This window comes from Colobus angolensis, unplaced genomic scaffold, assembly GCF_000951035.1.
Source record: "Colobus angolensis palliatus isolate OR3802 unplaced genomic scaffold, Cang.pa_1.0 Scaffold205, whole genome shotgun sequence".
Lineage (NCBI taxonomy): Eukaryota > Metazoa > Chordata > Mammalia > Primates > Cercopithecidae > Colobus > Colobus angolensis.
Window position 1 is genome coordinate 2,105,853 of NW_012115211.1, and position 26,448 is coordinate 2,132,300.

At 38.0% G+C, this 26,448-nt stretch overlaps 1 protein-coding gene across 1 annotated transcript in view; it reads left to right on the forward strand.

Moving 5' to 3' along the window:
- The first annotated feature begins 1,110 nt into the window (after positions 1 to 1,110).
- The window catches only part of PGM2L1 (phosphoglucomutase 2-like 1), a 59,560-nt gene continuing 34,222 nt past the window's right edge, over positions 1,111 to 26,448 (forward strand). The window contains exons 1-2 of the mRNA XM_011942051.1: positions 1,111 to 1,818; positions 23,986 to 24,153. Of these exons, the coding sequence (XP_011797441.1) occupies positions 1,708 to 1,818; positions 23,986 to 24,153 (279 nt within the window). The 5' untranslated portion in view covers positions 1,111 to 1,707. The remainder of the gene's footprint in view (positions 1,819 to 23,985; positions 24,154 to 26,448) is intronic.

Sequence of the window (26,448 nt, forward strand, 5' to 3'; positions counted from 1 at the left end):
AACCACAATCCTTTTGTACCTTGGTAGTTTGGATTTTATTATGGTAAATGGCACTTTAAAGGAAATAAAGTAATACTTTGAACTTATTATGTCTTTTATCTGTGAAACGCAGACTAATGCCATTTATTAAGTTACTGTACAGCCATGATGTAAATATTATCATACCCTCCTCACAAAAAAGCTGACTAGGGAAAGAGTTTTAATATACTTGGTCAAAATCATAGCCATTCTAAGAAGGCCAAACCAAGAAATGGAGGAGTAGCTAGGTGGCTGACAGGTCAGCACTTCTCAGCGTTTCCCAGACCTCAAGTTAGGTGAGCATGCCATAGGAGAGGCGGCTAAGAAGTAACGGAAGACTATTTCAATTTGAGTGAACCAATTTCCTCTTCCTCCGTATTCCCATTACCACTGCTCTTGGTATCTTGTGATGCTTATACATTCTTGTATCAAGGTTAAATGTCGACCCATCCTCCCTCAACAACTTCCTCATCTATTTTACAGTAATCTTGTTCTCCCTACCTCCTAGTTTACTGTAGCAGCAGAGCTATTAGGTTGGTACAAGTCATTGCCGTTTTTGCCATTACTTTTAATGCCATTATTTTTAATGGCAAAAACCGCAATTATTTTTGCACCGACCTAATAAAATAACTGCAGCCGAGGGATTCTGAAATGAGACTCGAACCCTCGTTTGACCGCTCATGAACTCGGCCTCTTAGGAGAGGACTGTCTCAGGGAGTCAGTTTCTTCTTTGTGTGTGAAACGGGAAAGGACTACGCCCCTCTACCTTACTGAGGGATTGAAGCGATAGAATGCGATTCGTCAACTGCACAGCGCTAAACGGATACCACTTTGCCCCCTTACTATGTCATTCCTTGTTTAATTTAATGCCAGGGCCACATACCGCAGCATAACTAATAGGGATAGGGCATCCATAGGGAACTACCACGAAGTAGAAAGGTAGGTAACGGAGGGCGCGGAGCTGCTGGGAGTCGTAGTCTCGGCGGCGGTCTCCACTGAGCTCAAAGGAAAGAACTACAACTCCCGTGAGGCAGTGCGCGGACAGCTCGCACAGCCCCTCCTCCCACAACCGGCGCGTGCCCCCAAGAGAAACTGGGGGTCTGCGCGCGCGCTGGGGATCTGCAGGGCAAGCGCGAAGGCAGCTTCCTAGTGGTAGCCGTGAGAGCAGATCGAGGAAAGGAGACCCATGGCAAATTAAAAAATAAAAATAACCGTACACTAGTGCCTCACCACCCGGACGGGCTGTAAACGCATGCTACTTCGGAGTCGTGGGGAGCGCGCTCCCGGACTCCAGCCTAGGGCTTCGCGGACTTAAATCAGCAGAGGCGGGAAGGGGCGGGGCCTAAGGCGCGGGGCAGGGCAGTAGGCGGTGCGGGCGGCGGCGGTGGCGGCGGCGGCGGGGCCAGGACCCAGACATCTGGGACTGTTGTTGTTCTCTCGCGGCGCGACCGCCTCAGTCACTTCGCCCAGAGACCCCGACCTGGTCCGCTGGGGAGCAGGCGGCCATAAACCCCTCTCTCCCGGTTCCCTGACGCCGCAGCAGGAGCTGTTACAAACACCCTGCGATTGGTCTCCAGTGCCCTTCAGTGAGGTGGGGACGCCCGGACCCTGGTGAGCGAACCCCAGGCCACCCCACTCCCCAACTCAGTGTCTTCGCCGGCCCCCGGCCCGTACACCTGTCTGGTCGCCATGGCTGAAAACACAGAGGGGGATCTGAACTCCAACCTGCTCCACGCCCCCTACCACACCGGGGACCCTCAGCTGGACACGGCCATCGGGCAGTGGCTCCGCTGGGATAAGGTGGGTACCTGGTCAGCCCGGCATCCGCCGTCGCCTCCCCCACATAGTCTGCTCTTTCCTATGCCCACCTAGCGCCCCACGGGCTGCAGAGGAAATGGCTCGGGACACCGGGCGGGGGGCAGCGGAGCAGGGCGTTGCCACCCACCTATGCGTGGGGTTCCTCCTTCGGTCCGCCAGAGCCGAACATCTGCATCGCTTCCTTCTGCGGTGCTCTCAATTGTAACCTCCCTTCCTCTTCTTTACCCTCTCTCCCTTCAAGTGCTGTCTTCCCTCTTTCTTCCAAAAAAAAAAAAAAATCATTGTAAGTTATACCCTAAACAACGATTTCCTTTCCGTTTTTCTCCCTTGACTTCCTTCTCCACAAACCTGAAAGTGGTTTCTGGCACCCTTACTGGGCGTTTCTAACCGCTATGTGCTTTAGTTCTGGTCTGGTGTGTTTCCTCCTGCCGCTAGGTAGTCGCTGGTCTTCTATCACTCCTTGGTATTTTCTAGTATCACCTTTTGCTCTTGGGAAAGGCAAGGCGCTTACCTCTTCTTTCTCCTGCTGGCAGCTATTTTCTGGAATTAATCTGTTCAAGGAATCGTGTTTTCCAGGTTTCATATGGTACTCTTAATACAGGATTGTTTTTGCCTTAACCCTTACTTCTCTACCAACACCTCCCCACCCACCCTCCGCCCCCACCTCCAAATTGTTGCGGTAATTAAACCTTGTGCGGGCATTTGGGATGGATTTGTGACCATCAGAATTAAAATGCAGCTATCTTACTTGTAAAAGAGGTCCCTGGTGGCTCAAACAAAGGAAGATAATCCAAGCTTTTGCTTTGTCAAGTGCATAAAATACCTTTGTTGAAGTAGACAAGGCAGCACATTTAAAATGGAATTAATGACACTGAATTAAGGAATTTGTATGGTATTATGTGACATCATGTTGTACAAATGAATTTCCTTAAGGCTTCTCTTTCTGAAAGTTTTGTTTTTACTTTGTTCATTCATTCATTCAGCAAAAAAATATTGAATGCCGAGTGTGTGTTTTAGGTCTTGTTAGACCCAGGAAATACTTGTGAGGAAAACAGAAAGGGTTCCTGCCCTCAATAAGCCTCAGTTAGCAGATGAGGAAGACCAACAAATAAGCAGTTACAATGAGGTATTTGGTGTTAATTGGTCATATGTATATTGGACGAATAATTCTTTCTCTACAGTCTAATGCTTCTCAAACCTTAATGTGCTTACAGGTCACCTGGGAATCTTGAAATAACAGATTCTGATTCAGGAGGCGTGGGGTGGGGCCTCGGATTCTGCCTAAGAATGAATTTCCAGGTGATACTAATGCTGCTGGTCTGTGGACCACACTTGGAGTAGCAAAACTTTTTGTTCTCTTTAGGTGCCAGTTTTAACTATACTTTTCCTAATGAGTTGATTTTTTTCCCTGATTGATTTTTTTTTGTTGTTTAAAACAGGGTCTCTCCGTGTTGTCCAGGCTGGAGTGCAGTAGCACAGTCGTAGCTCACTGCACCCACTGCAGCCTTGAACTCCTGAGCTCAAGTGATCTTTTTGCCTTAGCCTGCTGAGTAGCTGGGACTACAGGCACATGCCACCATGCCCAGCTTGTGGGTCGCATTGTGTTGCCCAGGCTTGTCTTGAACTCTGGGCCTCAAGGGATTCTCCCACCTCAACCTCCCAAAGTGTTGGGATTATAGGTGTCAACCACCTCACCCAGCCCCTGAAAAAGAATGGAGAGAGGTTGGGCACAGTGGCTCACGCTTGTAATGCTAGCACTCTGGGAGGCCAAGGCGGGCAGATCATCTGAGGTCAGGAGTTCAAGACCAGCCTGACCAACATAGTGAAACCCTGTCTCTAACTAAAAATACAAAAAAAAAAAAATTACCCAGGCGAAGTGGCACATGCCTGTAGTCCCAGCTACTCGAAGGCTGAGGCCAGAGAATCACTTGAACCCGGCAAGCGGAGGTTGCAGTGAGCTGAGATCGTTCCACTGTACTCTAGCCTGGGTGACAGAGTGAGACTCCATCTCAAAAATAAATAAAGCAAAACACCATAAAATAAAAATAATGAAGATAAAAATTCATCAAAAGTGGAAGATAAATTCTTAATTTGTATTTAAAGTGCCTCTGAACATAAGGCATTGGCTGAAACCTGTGAGAGACAGAAAGATGAAATAGATATGGATCATATCGTTAAAGAACATAGAAGGGAAGGAAAAGCATAAATAATAGGAGCAAGTAATAAGTATCCTTAACAGAGGAATAGATTTAGGTAATTTGTTAATAAATATAATAAATTTCTTCATTGATCCTTTCTTAATAGGAGAGAATATATTTGATGGAGAAATCGTACCTACTGTAGATTGATACTATAGAGAAGCTAGACTATGTCTCAGGGCACTGAAATTTAGAGCGCAGAAATGTAAAGATCAGACTCATAGCATTTCTTACATTATACATTGATGACATGGGTAGTCTTTTAACATAGAGAAACTGAGTTTAACACCTGATGAATACCTATTTAATTAAAACAGGAACCAACTGCCACCAATTATTCATGACTCAGATGAGGCATATAATCAGTTATAAATTGATTCGAGGTCAATTTGTTACTTGTGTTGGTCACTAAAATTACTAATCTTAGTCTCGGTTGGTGTATTTGAAAAGTCTTTATGAAAAAAATGTTATTTGTGCTTGAACTTTCAGAATTAGTTAGAATTAGACTTGCTAACATAAGGAGAACTATGACAAGCATAGAGAGAAATTTTAATGTGTGTATTAAGAACTTTTAATTTCTGCTGTTGCTCAGGGTACATAGAAAATTTTGGAAGGATATGTAAAGACCAAGGTCATAGAAGGGCTTTAGTATGTTTTGAAGGACTTAAATACACACAGGTGTGCGTGTAAATATTAAAAAGAAAACAATGCAACAAGATGGGCTGTTTGTTGGGGCAGTTTGGGGTACTCCACGTAGTTTCTATGGGGTGGCTTTCTGTTGGTAAATTTACAAGTCCAGAATGTGACCTTCCAGTTCCTGAGCCTTCAGCCTAATTTGTTAGCCTACCTTGTCTCAGGATGGACTCAATGTGCTCAGTGTCACAGAAACTGATGTCTGAATTCAGAATGTTTTATTAATGTATGGTACAGATGTAACAGCTAAGTAGATTTGGTTCTCTTCAGGGCATTTTCTAGATGCACCATAGGAGAAGTCAAAAGAAGATTTTTAGTGGTCATGAAATCAAATCACAGGGAGTCAGATATATGACACCAACATTTCACAGCATCAGCCTGTAATAAGTAAATGCACACATCTCCACAATGGGACTGTCTTACCACTAGAACCCAAAAAGTCCTAGATCAAGGCATTTCTCCTCCAGGCAGTGAACAGATGACTCTACTACAGTGCTCTCTCCTTCTGTGCTCTAGGGCTAAGTCACTCACCTCCTTCCTAGTTCTTTTTATCAGTACTTTCATACATTCTGTCAAATTATAGACAAGTTGTGCTGGCCCAGAAGCCAGGTTCTCTCAATATAATATGTCCTGTTCTTTATGCATTGTTAATTTTCTTTTTAAAAGCAGTCCCATATGTAACATGTTAGGCACTGGCAAAGTGGATGGATCAGTGGCCGGATGGGGAATAGAGCTGGGACATAGGGCAGAGCTGCTCAGCCTGCTATAGCAGCTGCCACAAAGGTGTTGAACTTCCTATATATCGACAATGATGTGGAGGCAGGAATTGGCCATGGCATTTTAAGAAATAGCAAGTAGAGCACTCTGGTCTCAGAATGTAGGTCTGTGTTGAGAAAGAGTATCATGTAAAGTTCAAGGTAGCATAGGCTTATAAAAAGCCTGAAAGTGGAAATAAAATACTTCAATCTAGGCCAGTGATTCAAACATTAGTCTAACGGTAGAAGTTTTTTTCAGTGTCACTCGCGTGATTTTCTGTGCCTCCTAATGTAGCCCAGGTAGAAAAGGTGATGAGTGAATTTCCTTTTAAATCATCCTTATGTGATGGGAAATACACCCATGACATTCCTCGACAAAGGTGGTCTACTCCAGGGTCATTGTGTGGAGACCCAAAGAAATTGTGGACATTATCCAGTTACGGAGCTTAGATGGGCGCTTGGATCTGCCAACTAGTTCAATCCAATTTTTATAATACTAGTTTATATAACATTTTTTGTTCACATTTTTCTAATACTGAATTTGGCATTTAATCAATGAAGAGTGCAGAACATATACATATGGCTTTATTACATTTGGGAAATGCTAGTCCTTATTCCTTGAATTTATTTCTGTAGTGTTTCAACTTCGGTAAAATGCTCTAAGTCTCGTTTGCTATTCATAGCAACAGTGTGTTAGGCAGGTAGTAGTTATCCCCATTTTTACAAGTAAAGAAACTTAAGCTCATAAAAGAAAAGTGACTTGCTCAAGGAGATATGGCTTTTAAATGGTAAAATTAGGACTCAAACCTAGGTCATCTGACTTTTACTGTATTCTTATCACTGGTAGACTCCATAAAGCAAATGTATAATACATGTTAGTGACAACATAAGCTAAGTTTCAAGGCCCTCATTAAAACCATTGTATTGGCTTTTATAAAGTTGGAGTAGGATGTAATATTATGCAGAATAAATTGCCATGGATTTTTTTTTTTAAGAGCTGAACAGTTGCTTTGGTCTCCTTGGCAACAGTGTTCTCCTTCTGTCCAAGAAATTTAGTACATATAAATGAATATTTGAATTTTTCTTTTTAGAATTCAAATTCATTTTTTCTTTTTATTTCCAAATTTCCTACATTTTCTCCTGTTTTCATCATTTTAGTTGCAATTTATTTTTTTTGAAGAAATACATACTTATGATTTTAAAAAATAGTACAGAAGGGAAAACAATGATCCTGCCTCTTCTTTTCCTCAGTTTGCTCCTTATAAGTCATTTTAAGTTTCTTTTTAGTTATTTTTGTGGTTACCATGAAAAGACCAAGTAATAGACTAGAACCACTATTTCTTGATGTATTTTAAAGCTTTAGATATTATCTGTCAGATATATCCCTGTGCTATGAAAAATGGGAATTCACTCACTATTCTCTATGTCTCCTGAATTTTGATAGTTACGCTATTAGCATTAGTCATTTCGAAAGTTTAAACAATATAATTAATGCTAGCAAAGTTTGCAGGACAATAAGTGCAACTAACAAACAGAGCTTCCAACTGGCCATTCTGTTTAAGGGTAGACTGGCAGAAAACATACTCTATACATGAAAACAGAGAAAACCCATACCAGCTTATATAAGGTACCTAGTGTAGTCAAATACACAGAAACAGAAAACAGAATGTTGGGTACCAGCGGCTAAAAATCTATTGATGTTAAAGCTAACTAACGATCAAACCATAAAAAGGAAATAAGCTGCATGCAAAATAAGTAAAGCAATGGATACAGGAAAAAAACTGAGTTAAGTCAGGGAACACAAGAACTTAATGTTTTTTGATTAAATAAGACAATTATTCCATGAAATAAGGAAATATGCTATGAAAAAGGAACAGGAAACAATAATGAGCTCTTGGAAATTAAGAAAAAAACATTGACACACCACCCCTGCCAAATGCAATAGAAAATATAGAAGTTAAAGTTGAGGAAACACAGCAAAGGAAATAGGAAATATGAGGAAGTTGACATGGAGTAACTTCCCCAGAAATCCAATGTAAAGAGATCCTAGATGATAACAGTGTACTGATCCACACTGGGGTTCCAGAAATATGTCTTAAAAAAGAATTCAGCATCTATGCCATAAATAGTAAAAAGCTGGAAGATGTTAGTAATATGGTGAAGATGGCGTGTTATTTCTGGTCAACAACATTAGAAAAAAAAAGAAGAAAAGAAAAAGCAGTTACCCAAGGAAGGGAAGGAGGGAGGGAGGAGGAAGACAGGAAGAAAGTAGGAAGGGAGGGAGGGAAGGAAAGAATGAAGGACCCGAATAAACAAGGAAAGACAAAGCTGAGTAAGTTAAGTTGTGATCTAAAAATGAAGCCAACTAAAATGGTGCATCATTTTGAACAACTAATTGATGGATCTTAAGGAAAGAAAAACAGATCTCCAGAGCTTTTTCATCATGCTAAACTGAATTTCTGTACCCATTAAATAACTCCCCATTTCTTCATCCCCTAAGCCTCTAGCAGCCACCATTTTGCTTTCTGTTTCTATGAATTTGACTACTCTACGTACCTCATGTAAGTGGCATCATACAGTATTTGTCTTTCTATGACCAGCTTATTTCACTTAGCATAATGCCTTCATGGTTCATCCATGTTGAAGATGAGATTTCATTTTGATTATAGAACAAAATGTACATGTTATCAAGTTGTTTTGGGTTTGGGCTTATTGCGCTTTGTTTCATGCTACTTTTTTGTCCGTGGAAATTGCATCTGCTCCTCAGTACCCACTGACCCCTTTCTCCAGTTCTTTTTACATTGTAGGTTTACTCCTTTTGTTCCTTTACTATCACTGTAATAAGTTCTCAGGGAGGGAAGACAAGTGTTTAAGTCTTTCATCTTGAACCAAAAGCCTTTATACTTTTATTTCTTCAAATTAAAAATGTACTTGAAACTGGAAACAGCTAAGATGTCCTTCAGTAGGTGAATGAATAAGCAAACTGTTGCATATCAAATATTATTCAGTGATTAAAACAAATCAGCTGTCAAGCCACGAAAAGAGATGAGCTATCAAGCTGTGAAAAGATGGAGAAACCTCAAATGTAGATTGCTTACTGAAAGAAGATGGTGTGGAAAAACTACATAATGTAGTAACTTTTCCGTAGATATATTTGAAAAGGAGTGATTCATATTTGAAAGCCCTTCATGTCTCACCTGACAGTTTTCAAAATAGGTAGACTAGCTACTTCTGTTTGTTATTTGGGGGACTTCTTTGCCCTGTTTTTTTGGTTTTTTGGTTTTTTTTTCTTTCATAAAATCTGTTTGTTTAGTTCCTTCAAGTTTTCTACAAGGCCATTAGAAAACCTATTTGGATATGTCTTTGATCTAAAATTATTTTCCTGGCCGGGCGCAGTGGCTTACGCCTGTAATCCTAGCACTTTGGGAGGCTGAGGCAGGCAGATCACCTGAGGTCAGGAGTTCGAGACCAGCCTGGCCAACATGGTGAAACCCCATCTCTGTTAAAAATACAAAAAATAGCCAGGCGTGGTGGCACTTGCCTGTAATCCCAGCTACCTAGGAGGCTGAGGCAGGAGAATTACTGGAACCTGGGAGGCAGAGGCTGCAGTGAGCTGAGATCGCACCACTGCACTCCAGCCTGAGTGACAGAGCGAGACTCCCTCTCAAAAAAAAAATTTTTTTAAAAGTATTATTCCTATCTGTTCCTCTCCTCTTATTTAAAAAAATCAGAAAGAATGTGAAGAATCTAATAAAAAGGAATTTGTCATCATTTGATTCTTCCAGGCTTTACTTGTGAGACACAGTGAATTAACAAAAGAATATACATCTTATTATATTTCATTAGCTCCGGGTTTTTGTTTTGTATTGTTTTGTAGAGAAACAGGGTCTCACCCTGTCACCTAGGCTAGAGTGCAGTGTGATCATAGCTCACTGCAGCTTCCTGGGCTCAAGTGATCCTTCTACCTCAGTTTCCCAAGTGGCTGGGACTACAGGCACAAGCCACCACACCTGGTTACATTAGCTTGTATTTCAGTGATAATCCCTGGATAATCTAAATCAGATTTCTTTCATCCTTCCTTTTGGAGAGACAGCATGATTGGTTTGTTTCGTGGAGAAACCTATCTTTACCTAATTTATGTCTATTTGGTTTTTTAGAAATATTTCCCTCAAAATAAAAAGTTGATTAGTAATTTAGTGCAGATTTTATTGAAGGAGTATTGTTTTCATTAGTCAACTGCGATCTGCATTACTACTAATTAATACTGAGGCTGCTGCCCTCTAGTGTCGGGAGTTAATGGAGAAAATGATCTATGCTGGTGAGGAGTAGGCAGGAAGGCAGTGAAATAGTGTTGCCAATCCTCATAGGATCTTTTACACCAAATCATTTAATGAGCAGTGTATCTTGCCAGACAAAACAATGGAAATGGCCATATTTAATGCCTTAAAGAATATGAAGACTATAATATGCTAAATGAAAAATACCATATATCTCTGATTCAAAGACATTTTAATGTCTACCTTGTTAGAAAACCTCTTTAATGTAAGTAGTGGTTTTATGTTGTGTTTCTGCTTCAGAATTTTTTCACATCATTTCTCTCTGAAATAGTTCATTATTTATATAAGCAAAAATGAGGAAAAAACCTAAGTGTCCATGAATAAAGAAATGGTAACATAAACTGGAACACTCTGGAGTGAAAAGAATAGCATGGTTCTATATGTATTAAAAGGACCTCCAAGATATATAGACATAAAGAGAGATATAGATACATAGGTATGTAAGTTTATATTTTTTTAAATTTTATTTTATCGTAGTAAGAACACTTAACATAAGATGTACCCTCTTAACAGATTTTCCAGTATTCAATACAGTATGGTTAACTGTAGGTACAGTGCTGCACAGCATATCTCTAGAATGTATTCATCTGGCTTAACTGCAACTTTATGCCCCTTGCATAGCAGCTCTCTATTCCTCCTTCCCTCCCAGTAGCTGGCAACCACCATTCCACTCTTTGATTCTATGAATTTGACTATTTTAGATACCTCATATAAGTGAAATCATGCAGTATTTGCCCCTCTGTGCAAGATATATGTGAAATAAGCAAGTTATAGAACAACATATACAATATGATGCCATATATATAAAAAAAGAGTTAAAGCAAAACTGTATTTTACAGGTATGTAGATGTGTAGTAAAGGTCTGGAAGAATGTATTACAAACCGTAAGCAGCACCTCTAAAGATAGGGTCTGGGAATGAGAGTAATGGTCAATGATGTCTGTAGCTTTATCTGTGTTATTAGTATTTTTTAAATAAGAGAAATCTGTTAATATAATTCATAATAATTAAAGTAAAATTTAAACTATAAACAAAAATTAAGTGGTCAACTGTCTGACATTGGCTTTTAAGGGCAATAGGAGTTCAAAGTCAGGAAGATTTTTTATAAGAGGGAGAATTTGAGCTGGGACTTGAAGGGTAAGTAGGATACGAATAGATAACAGATATGGGGGCAGAAAATTTAAAGTGGACACAGTAGAATAATAAAATGGAAAATAACACTGATCAGGGAAATGAAACTGAGCAGGAAGCATGCAGAAACCATAAAGAGATTTCTTAAGTATAGCGTGTGTATTGTGCTGCTATGGTGAGTAAGTATAGGTGAAGGAAAACTAGATTTTATGAGTGATCATGTACCAGACATGGTACTTACTAGATGCTTTCATGTAGAAAGTCTCTTAATTCTCCCAGATTGTTTGAGGTAGTTATTTCCATTTTTTTAAGCCTATACACAAACCCAGGCTCAGAGAAGTATAGAGAGAGGGGGCTATTTGAATCCAAGAAGGTTTCAAACTCCTCTGCCCTTTGGGATCTGACCCCAACCTTTCTAATTTTTACATTTGATGTAATGAGAATTGAACTCTATTGCTGATTCTTGGCTGATTAATCTGGCTGCAGCATGTAATTAGGATGAGATGGAATGGAGTTGTGGAGGGGATCCTAGAAACTCTCATAGAAATGTAGATATAAAAGTTTTACATAAGGATGTTTGCTTTGTAAGAAAATCAGGAAAAAAAAGCCATGAGACTTACTAGCAAATTGATCTCTATCTTCTTTTTAAAAAGACAGAAAATGATAGCTCCCATTCTGTTAAATCATATATTTTGCTAACTTTGAATCACATCTTTTAAAAGAAAGATATTAGAATTTAAATTCTAATTCTATTAAATTAGATTCCACCTCTCTGATTAAAGTCCACCTCTCTGATTCCATTCTCCTCCCTTCTTCCTTTCCTCAAAGTAACCAAAGCATATCTAGGAATACTAGGGTTTTGTTTGATTTTCTTGTTCAGTTAAAATATAATTTTGTTTTTCACTTAAATGAAGATAACTGTGGGAGCCTGGGTGTGGTGGCTCATGCCTGTAATCCCAGCATTTTGGGAGGCCAGGGCAGGAGGATCACTTGAGCCCCAGAGTTTGAGACCAGCCTGGGCAAAGTAGGGAGACCTCGTCTCTACAAAAAGTAAGTAAAATTAGCTGGGCATGGTGGCATGTGCCTATAGTTCCAGCTACTTGGGAGGCTTAGGTGGGAGGCTTGCTTGAGCCCGGGAAGTTGAGGCTGCAGTGAGCTGTGATGGCACCACTGCACTCCAGCCTGGGTGACAGAGTGGGACCCTGCCTCAAAAAAAAATTTTTTTTTTTTTACAGATATTGCCAAATTGCATTACAGAGAGTGTGCACCAATGTATTCTTCTACCAACAATATATAAAAGTGCCTGCTTTCTCAAATTCTTGACTCCACAATGCAGTATCAAATATTTGTCTTTGCCATTGTGAAAAATAAAAACCATATTTTATTTTAGCTTTAATTTCCATTTTTCTTATAAGTGAAGTTGTATATCTTCATATACTTAAAAGATACCTGTATTTCCTTTTCTATGAACTGTTTTCATTTCTTTTGCTAGCTTTTCTATCAAGTTATTAATCTTTTCTTCTGTTTTAATGCTAAAGAAATAAGCCTTTGATTGATTTATCATGTATTACAAATGTTTTTTCTCAGTTTGTCTTTTGAATTTATATATGTAATTTTTATCATGTAGAACATAATTATAATTTTATTGACAGCATAGTTTTTCACTTGGTAAATATATCATATTTAACCATTTCCTTTTTGCTGGATGTCTTATTCTGATTTTTAAAAACTATTTTGAATAATGCTGAGAGCATCATTTTGCATACAACTTTTTCCCTTAGATTATTTCCGTAACATGTAAAGATGACATATACATATAGAGATATTTAACTTCTGAGAAATGCAGTCAGACCATAATTGTAGCCTAATTTCAGAAGAATATGAAAATTGGACTTTATTGAAAAAGAAAAAGCATATTATTGTTTCCTTTCTTGGTAGTTTTCATGCTGATGGGCAGGGTTCTCCTGTTGGTAGTATTTTCGCCATTTCAAAATATGCATGAAACATCAAGCTATGAATCTTTTATCCGGTATACGGGTATACGTTAAATTAAGCACAAAACTATGGAATCTCAGTTGACAGAAACCTAGATATTGTCTTATTTAAGCTCCTACTCAGAATAAAAACATGTTCTGTAGTATCCCAAATAGGTAACTTCCACGTGAGAACATTTCTGGTATAGTGGAGTCTTGTCTTACTTAGGAGTTAGATTCCAAAGTCAATAAATAATGAAAATGGTATAAAATTTTTAAATCACTCTTGTAAACCCTTAAATTGTCCAAGAACTACAAGATACATGATTTCAAGTATCTATCCTTATATAGTAATATATAAGAATATGTTAACATATGTAGTAATGTGCCATATATAATAGAGCACATGCACAAAATACAATTTTAATATTTAGGAGGCAGGGCTAAATACATATAGTGGAGTACATGTAAGTTAAGCATAATAAAGCCATACTATATAGTGCAGTGTTGTATGGTAGAAAGACTTCTAGAAATGACAGATGAGGTAATTTGGACAATCTTCCTCCAACAACTGGAAAAAATAGATAAAATATAGATTTAAAAATCTGTTTGAAGGTGTTATTTAATGTTAGTCAAGAGTTTCCAGTTCAAGATTTGGAAGAAGAAGGAAATTCCAGGCCACAGTCTAGAAGAAGACAGAAATTCAGAGAGCTGAGTTTAGTATTTAGGGCCACTTTTGCCCAGGGCACATTTACTGATTAGGATAGGCAGCTAAGAAGATTGGCAGTCTTTTTGTTGGTCTTGCTAGTATAGAGGGACAAAAATTGGAATCTAGGCCGTATCGCGGGTAGAGACCCTGAGAACACTCTTACTTTAGAAGTCCAAAGGGCTGCCCTGTGAATACTGGTGAACTCAAAGTAAACACTCCTCGTACAGACTATATTCCAGTTTTGAGTCATTTGGATGGCTTGGAAATTGGATTAAAGTGAACTTAAATTGCTAGTGCTTTCAGATGCCTAAGAAAAGCAGGCCGGGCGCGGTGGCTCAAGCCTGTAATCCCAGCACTTTGGGAGGCCGAGACGGGCGGATCACGAGGTCAGGAGATCGAGACCATCCTGGCGAACACGGTGAAACCCCGTCTCTACTAAAAAAATACAAAAAACTAGCCGGGCGAGGTGGCGGGCGCCTATAGTCCCAGCTACTTGGGAGGCTGAGGCAGGAGAATGGCGTAAACCCGGGAGGCGGAGCTTGCAGTGAGCCGCGATCGCACCACTGCACTCCAGCCTGAGCGACAGAGCCAGACTCCGTCTAAAAAAAAAAAAAAAAAAAAATAGAAATTCCGAAACTGAAGAAATACAATAACCAAAATTAAGAATTCAATGAACAAATTTAACAACACTTTAGAGAGGAATCAGAGAGAGAATTAGCAAACTACAAGATAGGTCAGTGAAAAATACTCAGAACAAAGCCTGGAATGACAAAAGGATTAGGGGGAAGTGGGGGAATAAAAGAGAGGCTATGAGACATAAGATGATACAGGAAAAGGTCTAACATGCTATTCATTGGAATCTCTTAAGGAGAGGAAAGAGATAGTTACTATGAAATTTCCTAAAGTGATGAATGACATTAATCCACAGGTTAAGAGTTTGGTGTTCCAAAGGAATATAAATCATTCTGTTACAAATATATATGCACACCTATGTTCATTGCAGCACTATTCACAATAACAAAGACATGGGATCAATCCAAATGCCCTTCAGTGATAGAGTGGATAAAGAAAATGTAATATATATATCTCTCCATAGAATACTATGTATACATAAAAAGGATTGAGAGCATGTTCTTTGTAAGGACATGGATGGAGCTGGAAGCCATTATCCTCAGCAAACTAACACAGGAACAGAAAACCGAACACCGCATGTTCTCACTTACAAGTGAGAGCTGAAAAATGAGAACACATGGACACGGGGAGGGGAACAACACACAGTGGGGCCTGTCGGGGAGGCGTGGGGAGGGAGAGCATCAGGATAAATAGCTAATGCATGTGGGACTTAATACCTAGGTGATGGGTTGATAGGTGCAGCAAACCACCATGGCACACATTTACCTATGTAACTTGCACATGTATCTGGAATATAAAATAAAGTAAAATTTTAAATAAGAGTTTGGGGTTAATTTGTATTCTGTAAACTTTTCTCCTTGATTACATAAGTAATCCTTCCCTATGAAGATATAAGGAACAATCACATTTTTTTAGTTTTATTTTTCTACGCATTTATGTATATTTTACAAATTTGGAATTGTATTACACATATGGTTTATATACTTACCCCCCTAATATATCTAAGTGTTTTTGCATATTAAAATTCTATTGTGATTTTTTAATACGTTATTTTAATGTATTATTACATCAGCCTTTTTATTTAACAGTTTTCTTTTTTTTTTTTTTGAGATGGAGTCTTGCTCTGTTGCCCAGGCTGGAGTGCAGTGGCCGGATCTCAGCTCACTGCAAGCTCTGCCTCCCAGGTTCACGCCATTCTCCTGCCTCAGTCTCCCGAGTAGCTGGGACTACAGGCGCCCGCCACCTCGCCCGGCTAGTTTTTTTTGTATTTTTTAGTAGAGACAGGGTTTCACTGTGTTAGCCAGGATGGTCTCGATCTCCTGACCTCGTGATCCGCCCGTCTCGGCCTCCCAAAGTGCTGGGATTATAGGCTTGAGCCACTGCGCCCGGCCACCAGTTTTCTATTAACATGTGGTTTGCTTACTTTTTAAATTATTATTAATATTACTTTAGTGAATATCCTTATGACTAAATCATAACGTGCATCCATGATTATTTCCTCGGGATAAATTTCTAGAAGTAGAATTGCTAAAACAAAGACTATTTAATATTTAAGCTACTTAAAACATTGGCAGATTGTCATCTGAGATGTTCTATCGATTTATAGTCCCTCTAGCAGATTGTATTTTTTTAAAGATGGCTGCAACTATATGTCCCATTCCACATGTTCTTACTGTGTGACTTTGGTACTCCTTAATTGAATGGTGGGATCTGTGTTCCCTCTGCTGGAACCTGGGTGGATCTTTGTAGCTGCCTAAAGAAATATAGTACAAAGCAGGTGCGGTGGCTCATGCCTGTAATCTCAGCACTTTGGGAAGTTGAAGTGGGAGTATTGCCTGAAGCTAGGAGTTCAAGCCCAGCCTGGGCAACATGGCAAGACCCCATCTCTTTAAAAAATTAAAAAGCCAGGCATAGTGGTGTATGCCTGTAGTCTCAGCTACTTGGGAGGCTGAGGTAGGAAGATTGCTTGAGACTGGGAGGTGGAGGCTGCAGTGAGACATGTTTTTCTCCACAGTACTCCAGCCTACATGACAGAGTGAGACTCTGCCTCAAAAAAATAAAAATAACAATAATAAATACAGTGCAGTGGAAATTAACATGCCTTTCGGAGCTAGGCCATAAAAGGTAATATGACTTCCACTTGGCTTGCTTGCTTATGGGACACTTGCCTTTGGAACCCAACATTGCAAGGAAACCAAGGCCACAAGGAGTGGCCTCTGTAGGTGTGCCATTTGATGGCCTCCACTAGGCCCCAGCCTACAGTCAGCATCACTGCCAGATAGGCCTACAGCAGTACACAGACAAGGCATCCTGGCTGTGCCCTTTCTGAATTCCATAGAAACTATGAAAGATAATTAATGATTATTGATTGAAACCATTAAGTTTAAAGTGGTTTTTTACTAAGCCATAGCAATAAATATACTCTCATTCCGCAGCACTGGGCTTATTCATTTTAAAAACTCTTAATCAATTTTTAGGTGAAAAAATGGTATCTTGTTTTAATTTTCATTTCCTTGGTTACTAGAGTTAATTTTCATTCCCCAGCACTGGGCTTACTCATTTTAAAAATTCTTAATAAGTTTTTAGGTGAAAAACGGTATCTTGTTTTAATTTTCATTTCCTAGGTTACTACTGGGGGCCGGGGAGGGGAGGGGAAGCAATGGTTAGTGTGCTGGGTATAGATATTATTTCAAACTCAGTAAGTCTAATACTGAACTCCATTATCTCTCTACTCCCAACTTGTTCCTCACCCTCCTTGCTCCACAATCCAACTCCTACTAATCTTTCACTTTTCAGTTCAAGTATTACTTCCACTGGGTGCAGTGGCTGACACCTGTAATTCTAGCACTTTGGGGAGGCCAAGACAGGAGGATCACTTGAGCCCAAGAGGTCCAGGCTGCAGTGAGCTGATATGTCACCACTGTACTCCAGCCTGAGCAACAGAACGGACTCTGTCTCAAAAAAAAAAAAAAAGAAAAACACAAACAAACAAAAAACCCTACAAATATGCCAAAGTTTCAGTGGCTTACACAGTGTAAGTTTATTTCTTGCTGATGTTACAGCCCAGTGCTGGTCCATGAGGTAGGAGGTAAAGGAGGGGGATTTTGTTCCATGAAATCATTTATTCCATCTTGTTGCTACATACTCCTGTAGGTCCTTAGAGTCCTCTCTGTTTAATGGGTAAATGGGGAAAGAGGAGTGGTGGGGGAGTAGGTCTGGGGCTAGGCATGGAAGTGGTGCACATCTCTTTCATATCCAGTGACCATAACTCTGTCACATGGTCTCATTTACCTCCAAGGGAGGCTGACTATGATGCCCAGGGAAAAGAGTAGAACATGTTTCTTGTTTTTTTACAGGTGAGGATACTGGAGTGAAATTACCTGTTCAAGGTCATAAAGCTAGTAATAGATGTTACTGGAGCCCTTGAACTTAGTACACTTAGTGCCTTCCATAATCACTTACTGACAAAACCTATAGAGTTTGAAAAGTTAATCTCAAAAATCATCACATATGCTTGGAATCTAAAGTCTAAGGAAAGGTGAAGTGACTTGTTCAGGATGATTTAGCTAAGCAATTGCTGACTCAAGATCAGGGCCAAACCTTCTAGAATTATTACTTCAGTGATCTTTCTCTCCTACAGTGGTCTACTGAGCACATTCGCCAATAATTGGATTCTTTGTTGGTCAAGAAAAGTATGATGTGTCACAATATTTGTAGAAAGACAATAAACATTTGAAATATTTTATGTTGACTACCTTATATGAGAAATATTTTTTACTTAAAGCTTAACAGAGACAAGTTTGACTATGTAATTGAACAGTAAAATTGAGCTCATTGTATGTGCTCTGTTAAAATTATAGTTTTTTTAAACAAAGATAGTTTTTTTTGAAACAAAATAATTAACTTTTTTTAATCTTTCACACTAATTTGGTATATCTAATATTCTTAAATGATAATATTATATTTCAAGGATTATTTTCTACTTTGGGGGTACTTAGTACTTCATTTTGTGGATATGATTTTTGTGTTTATTAAGCAATTATTCAAATAAATCTCATTTTATATGATGAGTATATTTTATATTCAAGTTTTTTGTCTAAGCCAAATTTATGTTAATTTCTACCAATTTTTTAAGATAGGGAAATTAAATTTAGAATTACACAAAAATTATTTAAATAGGAAAGAATGATTAGTTTAGCATGAATATAGTTTGGACTTAATAAGTTAACATCTGATTTAGAAAACCTGTTCTGCTCCAAGACTCTAGACTTGGATCTTCAAATTGGCTTACCCTCAGAAGTAAATGTCAGCTGTGTTTACCTTCAGATTTTCAGATTGCACTTTCCTATTTTAACTTCTGGTTAGAAATAAACTTTAAAATTTGTTTGTCTTTCATTCACGATGGGGGGCAAAATAATAAATGTTTTTCTCTGTAGTTATATAAAACTGGTATTTATTATTTAGACATAAGTCTCTGTCATTAACATTTAAAAATGTTATGTACAATTTTGCAACTTTAGATATATTTGAGTTATTAAGAGTCAATTTTGTATATTGGCTCCCCTTTAGATGTATAACAATATTAGAATTTGCGATTTTTTTTTTTAGACAGAGTTTCACTCTTGTTATCCAGGCTGGAGTGCAAATGGCATGATCTCGGCTCACTGTAACCTCCGCCTCCCAGGTTCAAGTGATTCTCCTGCTTCACCCTCCTGAGTAGCTGGGATTATAGGTGCCCACCACCATGCCTGGCTAATTTTTTGTATTTTTAGTAGAGGCAAGGTTTCACCATGTTGGCCAGGCTGGTCTCAAACTCCTGACCTCAGGTGATCCATCCACCTCAGCCTCCCAAAGTGCTAGGATTACAAGCATAAGCCACCGTGCCCAGACTGAATTTGGGATTTTAAATATATATTATGTTCTTTTAGGTCTGTTCCAATCTTCTAAACAATGCGATTCATGTTTTTGAGTGTATTTAAGCTGTTAGGTTTTGTACTAGAATACTAATAGAGTAGATTCAAATTGTGTTAGAATTATTAAAATAGTAGGTTTATCAGATAAATAGGAAAAAAGATTTACAGGTAAACTCTTCAATATGGTTTGGCTGTTTTGTCCCCTGTAAATCTCATGTTGAAACGTGACCTCCAGTGTTGGAGGTGGGTCCTGGTGGGAGGCGTTTGGGTCATGGGGGTGGTTCCCTCATGAATAGCTTGGTTCTCTGCTGGTGATAATAAGGAGTTGTCACGCTGTTAGTTCACATGAGAGGTGATTGTTGAAGAACCTGGCAGCTCTCTTTTGTTCCCTCATTCACCGTGTGATAAGCTGGCTATTCTTCCCTTCTGTTATGACTAAAAGCTTCCTGGGCCTCACCAGAAGTGGAGCAGATGCTGGTGCTATGCTTGTACAGCCTGCAGAACTGTGAGCCAAATACATCTTATTTCTTTATGAATTACCCAGCCTCAAGTATTCCTTTATACCAGTGCAGACAAGCTAACACACTTCTCATTGGCAAACTTGATTACATTTTTTACACTCTTTTATACACATTTATATTTATTATACATAAATAATATAGAAGTCTCTAGTTATGAACAGAATAGGTTCAGAAAACTTGGGCAAGTTCAAAATAATCCTTCGTAAGTGAATGTTAGTACTTTCATTGGTCGGCAGGCAGAGTTGATGTGAATTTTGGTCTGGTGTGTAACCTTCTTCACATCTGTGAAAGTTTGTAAGAAGTTAATTTTTTTAAGTGATTTTAGAAAAATCAATTCTTTCATGTTTTCTTTGAATTTGAGCCTTATGGTTCTACAATATGGAAAAAAGAAAACTCCACAAGTATTATGTAAGAAGATACTTTCTTTTCTTCATTTCAGCCATGTAAAGTTGAAGCAAACCATAGGATTAGAACCTAAAGGAAAATTTTTGGTATACAGGTAAAATTCGAAAATAATGCATGGCTTTTTTCTATATTCTGCACCTTACTGACTTCATACTAAACAATTAGCTTTATTACCGATGAAGTACAGAGAAATGCTAGCAGTCACTAAAATCTTATCAGTTTTCTGCAGGATTACTTTTTTGGAGTACTAAAATTGTTAGGATTCCAAGATATGCTAGTTAAAAGCAAATTTATTTCAGATTGAATGCATTTACTTTCTAAATAATTAATTTTCATTTTATATAATAGGTCAGTGTGTATTTTTTTTTTTTTTAATTGAGACGGAGTCTTACTCTGTTGCCCAGGCTGGAGTGCAGTGGCGCGATCTCGGCTCACTAAATTGCCTCCCTGGTTCAAGTGATTCTCCTGCCTCAGTCTCCCAAGTAGCTGGGACTATAGGCACACGCTACCATGCCCAGCTAATTTTTGTATTTTTAGTAGAGAGAAGGTTTTGCTATGTTGGCCAGACTGGTGTTGAACTCCTGACCTCAGGTGATCCGCCCGCCTCAACCTCCCAAAGTGCTGAGATTACAGACGTGACCCAATGTGCCCAGCCTGGTGTGTATGTTTCTTGAAAGCAGGTCAGTCAAATAGCTTTCCTACTGTCTTCCTCCTCTTTTTTTTTTCTTGACTAGGCTTCTACCCCCAAGTAATCAATGAATTGTAAATAAGAGAGCACATTTAGAAAGCAAACAATAATTTGCATTTGAGAGAACACCAATATATGTTTTATAGATTCAGATCTTATCAGTAGCTTTCTGTGAATGGGAAAAGGAGAGCAATTTGTGAGGTAAAAAATCATTCACATCACACACAAGTAGAGGTTTTTCTGAGCCATCATGAATACCTAACTAGTTTTTAACCATAAAAAAGTAATATATACATAAAATATCCAAACAGCATCATGGCTCTCCAATAAAAATAAGTCACTTTTCTACTTGAAACCCCATGCCTAATATCCCCTTCAGAGGTAATCAAGATTTTTAGTCTCTTATTTTTGCATGGAATACTTCTAGATGATGTATAAATATACACATACCTCTTTTTATATAAATGAAAACACTGTATATACTCTTCTGCTCTCCTTTTCATGTATTATACCTGAGTTCAACATGAAAATTTCATTTAAAAATAATTAGTTGGCTGGGCGCAGTGGCTCATGCCTATAATCCCACACTTTCGGAGACTGAGGCGGGCGGATCACAAAGTCAGGAGATGGAGATCATCCTGGCTAACACGGTGAAACCTCGTCTCTACTAAAAACACAAAAAATTAGCCGGGCATGGTGGTGGGCGCCTGTAGTCCAAGCTTCTTGGGAGGCTGAGGCAGGAGAATGGTGTGAACCCAGGAGGCAGCGGAGCTTGCAGTGAGCCAAGATCGTGCCACTGCACTCCAGCCTGGGCGACAGAGCGAGACTCCGTCTCAAATAATAATAATAATAATAAATTTATAATTCTTTAGAATCTTCATATATTATAGTTTATAAAATCGTAGTGATATAATGACTTTAGAAAAAAATACAAATGTAAGTTCATCCGAATGGAGAATATGTGATAATTATGGCTGCGTAGATAGCTTTTTAGGTTATATTTTTAAAAGTTTATAACATCAACATCTAATTTAATGTCTCACTGTTAAACAGTGGAGAACTCTGAATGTAAAGTAGATTTCAAATGCCTGTTGTCATAATTATTTAGCTCTTTTTGCCATAAAAGTGTATTTGTTATGTCTAGTATATCATGATTCTTTATTCATTTTCATTTTTCTCAAACTTACAAGCTTTTCAACAACCAGGAATTAGGTTAGTACTGCTTGTGAAGTCTGTAATTGGGAATGGAATTTTTAGGCCCTACTCTAGTAGCTGTACAGTTAAACATTAGGAAGTATTCTCAGTAACCAACAGCATTTATGTCTGGTGGATCATTTATATATATGTGTGTGTGTGTATACATATGTATATACACATACATATATGTATATGTATATATATACATATATACTCATTAGATATATATACATACACTATATATACATACTACATATATACACATATACACCTACTGTATATATGCACACATATATACTATATACACATATATACTATATATACATACAATATATATATACACACTATACCTGTAATAAAAAGGAACATCATTTTGCTTTGTAACTGGAATTAAATTGTTATCAGAAGCATTATTAACACCCCAACACAATTATTTTGTTTGTGGTGAGATGGCATAGGCTTTAGAGCCAGACCAGCTTAGGTTCCCAAACTAAATTTCCAGTGCCAGCTCAGTGATACTAGGCTCCCTCTCTAAATCTTAGTTTCCTCCTCTATACAATGGTAATATTAATAATAATACTACCCATACAGGTGCTGCAGTGAACCTTCTTATATGAATAAATGTTATTGTTCATGTGAAGGTATTTTTGTGGACAGAAATCTATGGGCCAAAAGGCATGTGCAATTTAAAATTTGATACTTGCTGTAAAACCACTGTAAAAAGACTATCCCAATTTACATTCCTACTAGCAGGGTATTACAGTGCTATGTACCCTCTAAACGTGAAGAGTCTATTCAATTTTTGCCATTCTTATGCCCATCTTTAAATGTTAGCCCTCTTCAAGTCTCTTTGACCTATGAAATCTAGTGGTATCTTAGAAATGATAGTATCCCAGATATTGTTATTCATATTTTTCCCTTAAGAGCTATTCATATTTTTATGTAGGTTATTTGTTAGTGGGTGCCATTTATGAAACAGAAGCTCCTTGAGTCTGGATTTTGTATATATATACACACATATATATTTATGTATATATAAAACTAATAGATGTTAAAGCATATATATTTATATGCGTATATAAATATATTTATATTTATATATTTATATATATAAAACTAATAGATGTTAAAGCATATATATATGTGTCTCGGCCTCCCTAAGTGCTGGGATTACAGGCGTGAGCCACTGCGCCCAGCCGAAACTTGATATTCTTTTGTGAAGCACCATTTTCAGTGACAGGTATTCTTGAGGTTTATGAAAATAAGTTAGTACATGACAATGAAATACAGAATCCCAAATATAGATGTTGGCATGCTCTGCCTCACAAACCATGTTTGGAATGAATTTGTATTCTCATTCTTAATTAAGTTCACACTTAACACATAAAATATTTTTATGGTCAACTTGTGCCATAGATAAATTGAATCGTTTTCTGTGATTTTTAAGCAGTAGAAAGGAGTATCTGTTCATTTTGAATTGCAGAGGTCTAGGTAGGTAACTGGTAGGCATGTTTTGATGGTATTTATCCAGTAGTGTCTCTATTTCTCTTAAAACTTAATGTATTAGCCAGGCATGTAGTCCCAGCTACTCAAGAGGCTGAGGCTAGATCACTTGAGCCCAGGAGTTTGAGGTTACAGTGAACTATGATTGAAATCTAACATAGACTCTAACTTAATTGATGTCATTTTTTACTAAGAGGTTTATTTTGGATTCAAAGCTCTTAAATATCTAATTTTTTTTAAAAAGAACATTCTTTAATATGCTATACAAATGCTATAAAATTTAGAGATATGTAAATCACCCTCAACAGGCCCTTTCTCCTTTGGGGACTCAGTGAATGGCAGGTATTATTTTATCATACGTACAAAGAAGTAGCACTGTGGAATTTATATTGAATGTTGAACCTTGTGATATATACATATTGACCCCTCCGAAGTGCTTAATATTAGGACTCTGCTTGGATTCCTGGTTAAGTTTTAATGCTTCTTCTTTATAGAATCCCAAAACAAAAGAGCAGATTGAAAACCTGTTACGGAATGGGATGAACAAGGAGCTGCGAGATCGTCTTTGTTGCCGAATGACTTTTGGGACTGCAGGACTTCGTTCTGCCATGGGGGCAGGGTTTTGCTATATTAATGACCTTACAGTAATACAGTCAACACAGGTAAGTATTATCAAGTATTAAGAGTGTACTTTTGACCAGACATGGTGGCTCATGCCTGTAATCCCATCTCTTTGGGAGGCTGAGGTGGGTGGATCACAAGGTCAAGAGATCGAAATCATCCTGGCCAACATGGTGAAATGCCATCTCTACTAAAAATACAAAAATTAGCTGGGCATGGTGGCGCGTGCCTGTAGTCTCAGCTACTTGGGAGGCTGAGGCAGGAGAATTGCTTGAACCTGGGAGTCGGAGGTTGCAGTGAGCCGAGATTGCACCACTGCATTCCAGCCTGAGGACAGAGCAAGACTCTGTCTCAAAAAAAAAGTGTACTTTTTCTCAGTCTGTTTTTTTTTTTAATTTATAAATTAGGTAGTGCCATTCTAAACGCACACATACACAAAGCTTTATTTCCCAGAAGTTACTCTTATATAAGTAAAAACTGTAGACTCAATTCTGACCTTTAGTCTTGCCCAAGATTTTAGAAGTCATTTATGTATCTTCATGGTCACAGACTGACTTTCTGATTAAGTTATTTTGGTTGCCATTGTCAACTTCTTAACAATGTTGCTTTGCATTTGAAACCAAGAAGTGTATATTAGCATATCCAATTAATACAAAGAAACAAACTTAGATGGAAGAAAATAACTACTCATTTTGGCATATGGCCATTTATAAAGGTTAACCAGAATTTGGAAAATTTAGTTGAAAATATTTTCCTTTATCACATATCCTTTATGTGGGTTTCTATATCCACATGAGAGTTAATATAGTTGTGTAATATGATACAATTTGTTTTACTTCTCTCCATTGTTATGCAGCTCACTCTAGAAACAAATTGCTTCTCTTTGCAAGTGAATCATCCTGTTTCAAATAACGATACTTTTGAGGCCAATAATGTATTTAACTTATACTAAAAATAGTTCTGGGCTAGAGAATTATTCAGTAGACATAATTCTAATTGATACTCCCAAACAGTAGATCATCTTCAGCCTTATTCTGAGAGAATTCTCTAAAGCCAAGGCCTAATGCAGAGGTAGGAGAGAAGGAATGACGGGATGGTTGGTTAGGTAGGATACCTGCCCCTTCCTCACCCACCCCTCCCCCTGTTCCTCAACCAGAGATGCTTTAGTTCATTATTTTCTTACACATTTAGTCTTTTCATATGCTTTCATTCTAAGTGAAGATTTCTTGACTTTACAAAAAGGGGTAGGGAAGGTGTTTGAAAAGCAATTTCTACAGAAGTGCACATTTTCACTGGATTTGGGATTCCATTGTGTGAAGTGGAAAAGCCGGATGGAATCGGATTCTTACGCCCTAGCCCTTTTCAGACTCTATTAGATTGGTGCAAAAGTAATTGAGGTTTTGGTCATTTTTTTAATGGCAAAAACTACAATTACTTTTCCACCAACCTAAAAATATATGGAAATAAGATGCATTCTGATAGCAGAGATTAATATGAGGGTCTGTGAGGTTTTAGGATAGTATCATCATTAGAAATAAGTTGTTGAATCTAGCTAATATACTAAGCATGCACTCACTCATAGCTTATAGGTTGGGAAAATTAATTGTACTTGAGAAACTCAAGCACCAGAAGTCACTGCGGCTTTGTTCGGTGCTACCACATACTTATTTAGCAGTGCCTGCCATATAATAGGTCTTCAATAAATCAGTATAACTTAGTTTGGCCTTAGGCAAGAAATTACATGGAGCTTTAATTTTATTGTCTCCTCTTCTTAAAAGACATACTGAAAGAGACCAAATTAGAAATGGTGTCTGCATTGCTTTCTTTTCAGGGTGTTAGGATTAAATGTCCCATCTTTTATGTGGAACTCATTTTAAAGCACTATACTAATATAAAATGTTAAAATGCTATTTTTAGATATTAAAGTATTTATTAAACTTAACAAATCATTCGTAAGGTAGTTAAATGGTTTTAGTTTGTCATTGTGATGTTTTCAATATGAAATACTTTATTTCATTTTTTTGTCATCCATGACTGCACATTTTTCTAGTCTATGGTATTATTTTTCTGTGAGATTTTAAAACCAAAGAATTACAAATGGGATCAACCATCATAAGAAATGTTCTAGTGAAGAACTGTGTTGCTGATTAAAAATGTTTGCATCATAAATAGGTCAAATCTTTTGGTTAACTTCAATCATATGATCTAGCAAGGATTTAAGACAATTAAAATTCTGTTCTCTAGAGCCTTCAGACAAGAAACAATTTATGTTGGCTCTTCTAATCTTTTTTTTTTTAGCTTATTGATTCTCATGTTTCTTCTGCTTTTCCTAATGT